The sequence below is a fragment of the Bolinopsis microptera genome, chromosome 8, assembly GCF_026151205.1.
Source record: "Bolinopsis microptera isolate Bmic1 chromosome 8, MBARI_Bmic_1.0, whole genome shotgun sequence".
NCBI lineage: Eukaryota > Metazoa > Ctenophora > Tentaculata > Lobata > Bolinopsidae > Bolinopsis > Bolinopsis microptera.
In genome coordinates, this window is record NC_087079.1 from 10508798 (window position 1) to 10519836 (window position 11039).

At 41.3% G+C, this 11039-nt stretch overlaps 1 protein-coding gene across 8 annotated transcripts in view; it reads left to right on the forward strand.

Moving 5' to 3' along the window:
• The window catches only part of LOC134819627 (uncharacterized), a 42039-nt gene extending 31082 nt beyond the window's left edge, over nt 1-10957 (forward strand). For 4 of the 8 annotated variants that reach the window (XM_063829655.1, XM_063829654.1, XM_063829658.1 and 1 more), the window contains exons 12-19: nt 375-499; nt 683-777; nt 891-1143; nt 8277-8472; nt 8633-8802; nt 9019-9285; nt 9416-9590; nt 9747-10947. In XM_063829655.1, the coding sequence (XP_063685725.1) occupies nt 375-499; nt 683-777; nt 891-1143; nt 8277-8472; nt 8633-8802; nt 9019-9285; nt 9416-9590; nt 9747-9871 (1406 nt within the window). In that variant the 3' untranslated portion in view covers nt 9872-10947. Of the gene's footprint in view, nt 1-374; nt 500-682; nt 778-890; nt 1144-8276; nt 8473-8632; nt 8803-9018; nt 9286-9415; nt 9591-9746 lie in introns of all 8 variants that reach the window. The other 4 variants (XM_063829656.1, XM_063829660.1, XM_063829657.1 and 1 more) reach the window with 3 other exon arrangements.
• Nucleotides 10958-11039: the final 82 nt, after the last annotated feature.

The window sequence follows — 11039 nt, forward strand, 5'->3', positions numbered from 1 at the left end:
GCTTCTACCATCTGACATACGCTCATTCGATGTCCTTATCTAGAATTAAGCAAAAAAACAATTAAAATCAAAATAATTAATAGCCTAAAATATTAACCTTAATTATGGTTGTGTCTAAGCGAAGAAAAGTAAAAAGTTAGAATGATATGATACACACAGAGTGTAATACAGTAGCTGATAAAACATATTTTAATCTGTAGGATAAAGTAGTGAATTGTTCGAACTGTGAGTCAGCACGCTACCTGGACTCTAGTTCGACACGTACCGAAGTTCGAATGAGGTGATTTAGGGACAATTTTAGTTGTCGAACTACAGTTCATGAATCACTCTGAACCTTCTGAGCTGATAAACTAAACCTCCTCTTCCTCCCACAGTTCAGTTCAGTGAAGTAAAGGACCTGTTGTCAGCTCTCAGACAGTTACGGATAGACCTTCACCCAGCCCCTGCCGGTACTCCCCAACTTAGTACTGGCACTATGTCCTCTGCAGCTTCATCCCAGGTCAGTTGTTAAACGGTTGTTAAGTGGCGATCTAGAGCGGTTTTAAAACGGCTCTTAACCGGTTACTGACAGGCTCTAGCTAGAGCAGTTTTGGACTATCTGTTTTCTCTACAGGGATTTGTCTTTAGCACACCAGTTTTTGTGGTTTGAATGACCTCTTTTTAAACATTATGGTATTCCCAGGATAACGGTGGTTACTTCGGATCAGTTGATAATGTAAGCAGTGTCCACAGCAGCCCTGCCCCCTACCCTAACAGCGTGACTCGGCTTAATATCAGGTATGTAACCTCATAGTTACCACACATTTTTAATTATTTAGTTACTAAATTAGTTACTAAATAAGTGACCGGTAACGAGGTAAGAGATATTTGTTCTAACCCAAATATTTCAGTTCCCTTGCTCTAAACGACTCGCCCTCCAACTCGCCATCAAACCGAGAAACAAAGTGGATATCCGAGAGCATGCGACCCCGGAATCGTAAGAAATCCATCTTCTCCTCCGTGCGACAGAAGAAGTACAAGCGGTATAACGTACCGGTGGGACCGCTGTTTAATAACTACGACCAGACTCTAAAGAAGACGCGGTTAACGTCGCGCTGCGCACAAGTGGACCGCTTCCTTGCCATTCACCTCCAGTACTTGCAGGTAACTGAACTTTTAATTATCTTTTTTTATTAAATTTTTAATTTGCGAATTTATTTTGACATAAGGAAGTTTGTCCAATTTAACCCATTTAGATGGGGACGCATTGAAGAGACTTTTTGGATCCAATCGAACGCTTTAATTCTTTAAAGTTCATTTCTTATAGTCTCAATAATCATACATCATTCCTCGGCTTATGTTAAGACTCTTTACAAAGACTCCTGTTAAAAAGCAAATTAAAAATAAAGTGTTGTTGTGTGAAATTATTATTTACAACTATTTACAACTCGATTCACGCATCATAATAACTCACAAGGTCATGTCTACTAGACATTGTACTGTCTACTGTTACTAGACATGGTCTAATTAAAATTCATGCAAAAAAATAATGTTCCATTTTCAATGTTCATAGTTTAAAATGTTCTAGAACTTTCTCATCTCCTGCCGACCACTACTCAGTACTCACAAGTAAAGTTGCCCTGTTGCACACAACTCCACTCCGGTTTTGGAGGAAGATCTGGTTTAGGTGGAGGAATCACTCCTTCACACGTTCCCCCACAAGTAGGGGTCATCTTCCTACCCAGTACCATATCATCAGCTGGAAAGAAGATGTTCTGACATCCCATCTTGTAGAAGGAGAAGTAGTGGACCTCGCTGTAGTGCTCAGCACACTCTCCGATCAACTTGCTGGTGTAGATTTCTGAGGAAACCCCGCTCCCACCCCTTGACACAACTTCCAGTACCACAACTCTGTTTGTCAGAGAGAAAACCCATTCGTATTGCTTGTTCCCGTTCGGTTGTTGTTTTACCAATCTCCTGGGAGTTCTGCAAGCTACACAACCCGTCAGATATATCCCCTTCTGATTCCACTGGAACTTTCCTAGTTGGACCCCTTCTTTGTCGTAGAGGACTATGGAGTTGAGAACAGTTCTGTCTACTTGAGATGTGACAGATATAACTTGGTGGGAGGTTGTCATGTCGTGTTTTACAGCACATTCCAGGTCTGAGCAGTAGTTACATTCTCTTGTCCAACAGTTGCAAGTGTTCAAATAACTTCTTCCCTCATCGTACTGGATGTATTCTGTCTCATTTGGGTTTCTTTCATAATCCTCATCTTCTCTAGGTATACGTTCAATCTTATTACCAGAGGAGGAATCAGAACCAGAGCTGGAACTAGAACCAGAGCTTGAACCAGAAAGTGAACCGGACTTAGAACCAGAACCAGAACTGGAGCTAGAACTTGAACCAGAAAGTGACCCGGAACCAGAACCAGAGCTGGGACCTGAACTAGAACTTGAACCAGATCTGGAACCTGTTACCTGAACTTGAGCCATAGCTGGAACCTGAACCAGAAGCAGAGCTGGAACCTGAACTAGAACTTGAACCAGATCTGGAACCGTTACCTGAACTTGAGCTATAGCTGGAACCTGAACCAGAAGCAGAGCTGGAACCTGAACTAGAACTTGAACCAGATCTGGAACCGTTACCGGAACTTGAGTTATTATAGCTGGAACCTGAACCTGAAGCAGAGCTGGAACTTGAAGCAGAGCTGGAACCTGAACTAGAACTTGAACCAGATCGGGAACCGTTACCGGAACTTGAGCTATAGCTGGAACCTGAACCAGAACCGTAATTTAGACCAGAGCTGGAAACTGAATACAGTTTGACTTTTAAAGGAAGTCTGTCCAAGTTAACCCATTTAGATGGGAAAACATTGAATAAACGTTTTGGATCTAATCGAACGCTTTAAAATCCATTTCTTATAACTTCTCAATAATCATACATCATATCTCGGCTTGTGTTAAGAATATTTACAAAGACTCTTGATAAAGAGCAAATTAAAGTGGAGTGTTTATTTACACCTATTTACAACTCGATTCACGCATTATAATAACTCACTAGGTATATTGTCTAGTAACTTTAAACAGTACAATCGATTTTATTCGACTTAAGATTCATGCAAAAAAATAATGTTCCATCTTCAATGTTCATAGTTTAAAATGTTCTAGAACTTTCTCATCTCCTGCCGACCACTACTCAGTACTCACAAGTAAAGTTGCCCTGTTGCACACAACTCCACTCCGGTTTTGGAGGAAGATCTGGTTTAGGTGGAGGAATCACTCCTTCACACGCTCCCCCACAAGTAGGGGTCATCTTCCTACCCAGTACCATATCATCAGCTGGAAAGAAGATGTTCTGACATCCCATCTTGTAGAAGGAGAAGTAGTGGACCTCGCTGTAGTGCTCAGCACACTCACCGATCAACTTGCTGGTGTAGATTTCTGAGAAAACCCCGCTCCCACACCGTGACACAACTTCCAGTACCACAACTCTGTTTGTCAGAGAGAAAACCCATTCGTATTGCTTGTTCCCGTTCGGTTGTTGTTTTACCAATCTCCTGGGAGTTCTGCAAGCTACACAACCCGTCAGATATATCCCCTTCTGATTCCACTGGAACTTTCCTAGTTGGACCCCTTCTTTGTCGTAGAGGACTATGGAGTTGAGAACAGTTCTGTCTACTTGAGATGTGACAGATATAACTTGGTGGGAGGTTGTCATGTCGTGTTTTACAGCACATTCCAGGTCTGAGCAGTAGTTACATTCTCTTGTCCAACAGTTGCAAGTGTTCAAATAACTTCTTCCCTCATCGTACTGGATGTCCTCCGTCTCATTTGGGTTTCTTTCATAATCCTCATCTTCTCTGGGTATACGTTCAATCTTATTACCAGAGGAGGAATCAGAACCAGAGCTGGAACTAGAACCAGAGCTTGAACCAGAACGTGAACCGGACTCTGAACCAGAACCAGAACTGGAGCCGGAACCTGAACTAGGACCTGAACTTGAACCAGAGCTGGAACCAAAACCTGTGCCTGAACTTAAATCTGAACTAGAACTTGAACCAGAACCAGAACCTGGATTAGAACTTGAGTCAGAATTAGAACCTGAACCTGAGCTTGAACCTGAACCTGAGCTGGGACTGGAACCGGAACCGGAACCGGAACCGGAACCAGAACCGGAACTGGAATTTGAACCGGAGCTGGAACCGGAACCGGAATCTGAGCCGGAGCTGGAACCCCAACCCGAACTAGAGCTCAAACCAGAACTTATCTCAGGAAGTTCAGGAAGCAGCAGCTCCTCACTTTTTGATACTGACCGGTAATAGAAACCGTCCATATTCTGAAAACGCAGAGCATCTCCAGGTATAGTAGCAAGTCGTCTACAGTCCGCTGGCGCAGACCTCTCCATAAAGTATTCATATAGTGGTTCTCCGTTGCAAGACAGGCTGAATCTCTCAGAATCAATGTGCAGTGACCAGACCTGATCTTTTTCACCGTCACATGGCTCACTTTCGTATTTTCCGAATCTTTTGGGAGCACATGGACCATTTAGAACGTCGTGCCCAGTCTTTGTTTTGATAGTGCTCCACATAAAAGGTGTGCTGGTCACTGGCGATCTGTCATCAAAGAAGCTCAGCAGAACTGCATAACTTTTGTCTATAATAGCCCCTGCCATAGAAAAAGGTCGGTTGTCCGGGTTTTCAGGTCTGGTGGTCTTTATTTCCAGCGCATTCTGTTCCAGGTCGAATTTGACCATTTCAAAGTCTGAGTTGATCCTAGTCCACTGGCCTACTGAAGATTCTCCCCCATTGAATATCCTGCCAACTAGAGGAACTGGTGGTACTTTTGTTGTACTAGTAAAAAAAGCAGGTACATCTGTAGGTATAATGTAGCTCAGCGCTGCTGCTCTGGGTACTATTCTATAATGGGCCATCCTCATTCCCAGCAGCTCTACTTTATCAACGGGAACTGTGACCAGTTCTCTGCAAGCCTTCTTATCCTCCACTCCTACTCTCCGCTCATACATCATCTCTCCGTTACAAGACAGTGTGATCTTATCCGAGGAGATATCCCAGCCCCAAATCTGGCCAGTAGCCCCGTTACAGGGCCTGGTTTTGTAGCTGAGATACTCGTTATCACAGTTAATATTAAGGATATCATCTCCGGAATCCTTACGGTCCGCACTCCACATAATATGACTCATCCCCACTGGAACATTCCTGCTGAACAGCTGGATGTACATGTACATGCTGTGTGGACCCAGATTTGTGGTCTTTAGTTCCAGGATGCTGTCCGTCATGGACACGTCCACTTGCTCGAAGAGCGATTCTATCAGTAACCACGGGCTGATCTGGGGTTCAGAGACTGCATTGTTAACAATATCATAGTATGCTGCTATGACGGGGAGGCAGGTCAGTAGACCTAGCACCGGAACCAATCCTTTCATTATCCTGTAGTGGGTTTATTGTGTGATTGGCGCAATTTAATTATTAATTTATTGATTAATCAGAGGTTTTTGATTAAAAATTATGGTTACAAATATTCGATGAGCAAAATTACTCGAATTCTTAAGAATAGCAAATTGAATAATCAAGCGACGATCAATAAAAATGTTTCTCTATATTGATCACGGTCCTTGCATTCCACGTTTTTCGCCGAAATTGCAATCCTGGAATTTTGTTGATAGTTTTTGACAGGATGGGCCGATCCGCTGCATTTTTTGTTTATTCGAATCAAATGCCTGATAGGATCCGAAATTGATTAATTTTGATGTGTTGACAATAGATACAACAACTAAGAACAAACATGAATTATAAAATGAACATTCAAATAAATATACTTTACAATAAATATTGAGCTCCCAAATCATAAAGTGCTTTTAAATAACCAGGTCCAACCCTGGCTCCATAATATGAAGGACTTGTTTTAATTCTGAATGAAAAGCTCGAATAAATGGATGTCTGCCAAGCGTCAAACTATTTATTAAGGCGGTTGGTGGAAATATCATTGCATTGAGGCGAATAACTTGCAAGTATTAAATTGTAATTTTTAAACATTTTAAGATTTTACTGCTTGTTATAAAGCCACGTACGCCTTTTTTTATTAGATTCTTGGTGTTGCTACAATCCTTTATGTCGGCATCCTAATTGTTAGTCGATAAGTTAACTGACTCATGAACACTGAACAAATGAATTCCTAGATAGAATGATAATGACGCAGACGTAAAATAACACTCTATAGTTTAGTTCACATAGCAGAACAAATCCCTCCGCAACTGTCACTTACTTTACTCCCCACCAACATCTCACTTGTTGGAGTGAAGCTGTTATCACAGCCCATATTGTAGAAAGAGAAGTAGCTGACCTCACTGTAATGTTTGCCACATTCCCCCTTTAATATCTGTTGGTAGACATGGTCTCCTTCCTCAGTTCCTCCTCTTACCCTCAGTTGGAGTACCCCACTGTTAAGAGAAACCTCCCAATTAGAAGCCCCCTTATTAGAGTTAACCAGCCTTCTTATCTGTCTGGGAGTCCTGCAGCCCACACAGCCCGTCAGAAATATCCCTCTTAAATACCACTGGAACTTTCCTAGTTGGACCCCTTCTTTGTTGTAGAGGACTATGGAGTTGAGAACAGTTCTGTCTACTTGAGATGTGACAGATATAACGTGGTGGGAGGTTGTCATGTCGTGTTTTACAGCACATTCCAGGTCTGAGCAGTAGTTACATTCTCTTGTCCAACAGTTGCAAGTTGGCAGATTCTGAGCATCAACAGTCAAGTTCTCCACATCCGCCCTTGTCAAGTTCTCGACATCAGTTTTGATCAAGTTGCTAAGATCAGCTCTAGGAAACCTTTCTTCCTCATTCTCTCTTATTTCCGATCTAGGTTCCCGTTCAGAACCCTCATCTTTAATAACTCCGTGAATAGGAAAAGCCCGGTAAGCGAACCCCTCCATGTTGGTAAACTCCAAAGTATCAACAGGTCCTGATCCTAACATCTTACAAGACTCTGAGTCCTGAACTCCAACCTGCCTCATATACTGAATACCACTGTCACATGTCAGTAAGATGGTATCGGAAGTGAAGACCCAGGCCCACTCCTGAACCTGATACCCATTACAAGGGTTACCCATGTAGCTTGCTGAGTCGGAACATGCCCCATTCAGCACATCTACTCCGTTCTTACTTTTAACAGTGTTCCATGTTAGTGGGTGTTGATTTAGCGCGGTTTCCCCATTAAACAGCCTCATTGACATGGCGGTCCTAGTTACCTCCCCTGAGGTACTACCCCGAACTGATCTAATCTGAAGTATAGCGTCACGGAGTGGGAACCTTACTCTTTCTGTCCCTGATCTGATCTGGGTCCAGTGTAGGAAAGAGCTCTCTATTTTAGCAGTCTCTCCGTGAAGCAGGAGAAGAAGAACGAGGATCAGAAACATGTCTTCAAAATATACTGTAAAATAAATCTAGGTTAAAATCACAATTAAACGCAATTTTTAAACGCAATTTCCTGTTAGTTAATGGTGATAACAGACGTACTGTTACGGACACAAGACAAAGAATCTGGAAAATGTACAATATCTTTTTAATCCACAAAGAAACTATGACATTTTTGTAATAGAAAATACTGCGAGGAAGAGAAAAGGGTTGTACCAAGTAGTAATAGTGCTCCGTACTGTCGTGTCCGAAATATTTGTCGAGTCCCTCTCCCCTGTATATCAGAATTACTGAACCGATCTGATTGTTATCCTTGGTATCTGGTAATTTCTGGTAATTCTGATATTTCTAATATTTATGGTATTTATAATATCTGGTTCCTGGTGGTGGTTAGGGTCTGTCAGAAATATAGTTATTTCCACTAATTTGGTAATGAAAGTATGTCATGTGCAGGGAACTCTTACAAAATGCTGTTGCTATTTGCAAGCTGTAATTTAACCACTCAACAAGAAAGAGAGATATCCAATATTTGAAATTGTCCAACGTCCATGTCAGTAGTTCTGTAAAACAATGTTTGATAACTGGTCCAGTTAAACTGGTCCACAATTTATTACACTGACAGGCAGGTTCTCTCATTGTGACAACCTACTGAAGTAGCTGTCAACGTACCTTATCACAATTCACACCACCCCTACGTATCTTGTTCACAAACAAGTGGTACTGACCTGTGTATAATCGTCCCAATAAAATAAGAACTCTGGCCATCAGTTAAAACCAGCGATAATCCCCGTCTCAAACTAACAGTGTGTTTCACCCCAAACTAACAGTGTGTTTCACCCCACTAACAGTGTGTTTCACCCCAGGACGTGTGCAGTAACCTACAGTGCAGCTATCTCCTAAAAACCCGGCAGCAGAGCACGCTGGAAGTTGTACGGGAGCACTGCGCTATGTTTCTGCGTGTACGTGACTACATACGCGACCGTCCCGAACTGATAGCCGTCACTCTAGAACCACTGTTGTTAGAAGATAGATGGAGGGGACTTTGGAATGTGCTATCAGGTTTGTTCTTTCAAGAGGAATTCGCAGCAAAAACCGTATTTTAAATATCAGCGATCATTCGTATAATTTTTTATATAATGACAAACTTGCTCTGCTCTAACATGTAGAAAACATTTTATATTATTTAAACCTCCCTCTAACACCACCACCACCTCAACAGAGGACAAGTTCTGCACGATAACATACGACAAACTCTACTCAAAACTCTCCTCCCACTATGGTCACATGTTGCAAGATACCCCTGACGAGATGTTCAAGTACATGATACAGTGTATTACTGACAGTGTTAATTCTAAGTACAATGATGTTAACACCGCCACTGTTTGCCAGGTTTGTTTGTTTGTTTGTTTGTTTTTCCGCGTGTATGTCCTACGTACGTCTGTTTGTTTTTCAAGTGTTTGTATTGTCATAAGGTATATTTCAAGCGACACTAAAACGCTTCAACGATCTAAGCATAAATGTTTTAGAGTTTTTAAATTCCCATTTTGTTTTGACTATACAATCCATCTAGTAATCAAATATTTTCTAATAAACATATAATTACAGGTTATACGATATTTCAAAGAACGCTCTACAAATGGAGTTGGTCGATTCATCAGACAATTCTCCCAAGAATACGGTATTGTACACGGTCTCAGGGCCCACTTGCTCAGAGACAGAGAGGATGCCGTTCAGAGGTTCCAGAATTTGTCAGTCAGCGGCACCAAGTTCCGTATAGCCATGTGCATGTTGGGAAGCTCCCGATCAGAAGCAGTTGCTCTTACAAGTTCCACTTTTACTGAAGTCAAGAACTCTGAGAGTATGAGACAACTGGTAAGTTTTATTTTTATTATTTTTGTTGCAAATAATTTTTGTTTAGTCTTAAACTAATTTCTTTTCTCCAACTTCCTCCTCATTTCAAGTATTTAAACATGTTTCACGAAGTTAAATCTCTTATTTTCAGGCAAACCATGAATGCTGCAAAGGACTAGAGGACGTGTCGCCCTACATTCGCCACTGCGCGTGTCTAGCTATAGACATGTTGAATGTTACCGACAGTGTCCAGCTACTTCAGAGGATAGCTGGTGTTGATCTCAGTCACATCAGACACGCCGCTGTCAAGGTTCTCGAGCGATGGGGTGAGCCACTTTCACTTTCACTTTCACTTTTGCTAGCTAATATTGTTCACTTTTCTATTTTAGAAATTTTGTTGTATTTCGCAAATTACTTTCACTTTTTAAATGATAAACTATAACTCAATCGTTTGGTTTGTTAGTAACAATGATTTTCACCAGGACTGAAAGAAGACCCCCTAAAAGAAGGAGTACACCCTTACCTCTCCGTCAAATTAGACCCCGACCTTCGTACAGAGGACGTGTTACACTTCTCTCTAAAGATCCCTACCACTACCACTCTCTAAATACCTCTTATATTTCGTGACGTCACTATCCTTATCATGACGTCACTCCCCATCACGTGACGTCATACTTTATTTCGCGGCGTCGATCACTCGAGATCCCTTGAGCGATGATCCGCCACCTTGTTGCCTTCATGTGCTATACCTGCACGTTTTATTTTCATACTCGAACTAGAACTTATATTTTAAATAACTTAATAAATGTTGCAACCAAACGAAAAACGTGTTGGTGAATTGTATACAGACTTGTTATACGTGTTTAATGTTTTCGCGGGTTTTATCGTTGTTTACACAAACTGTAACTTGGCTGAAAAAGGTCGAGTTGATTTCTTTTTCTATTCTCTTTTTATTTGATAATATTGAGCTCGTGAACTGGTTCAAGCTGAGGAATGTGCAGATTTAAATGTAGATTTATTATGTGACAACTGATAAGAGTGCTTGGAATTTGTTTTGTGGTTATAAAGATCGCACCGCGCTGGATGCTTTAAGTAACGAGCGAGACCACTCTCAGTTGTCAGGGGACAAGTTGTATGATGACGTCACAATTCGTTGATATCATTGTATGAATTACGAGATGTTACTATTATTTGTGCGATACTGTTACAAATGCTATATCGCCATGACCAATGGCTGATGTCTGCAGGTGTATTCCATCGGATAAAACTACCGGATATAAACTAACGATGATATTCATACTGTAAATGCTGTTTGGGTGATCAGCATTGCTGTTTCAAATGTTTTTAGATTTGAACAACCATCCCCATCGTCTGTGTTCGCAGATTTTCTTGCGACGAATGGTATTAATATTTATTTCTATCAAGATTATATCATATTTTAAAGACTTACGCGTAAAGATGGCTCAAGAGTCAACGACAATTAATTTTGTGCCTGGAATTGATTTGCACGACGAGCTGACTGACTGTCGCCTTGTATTGGTATTTTCCATGTTAAATGTTAAGATGTTAATGTTCCAGTTCACTCCTGAGCTCTTAAGTCCAAAACAATGAACTTTAATATAACGTCGATGTATTGGATTGTAAATAATTGGCAATAAATATCAATATTTATTATTTTCAGACAAAAAAGTTTATGATTTGTTGTTTCACATAGCCATGTGCCTACGCGTACTGCGTGACGCGCTTGTTTCACAAGTAGTCGCGCGCTACTGCAA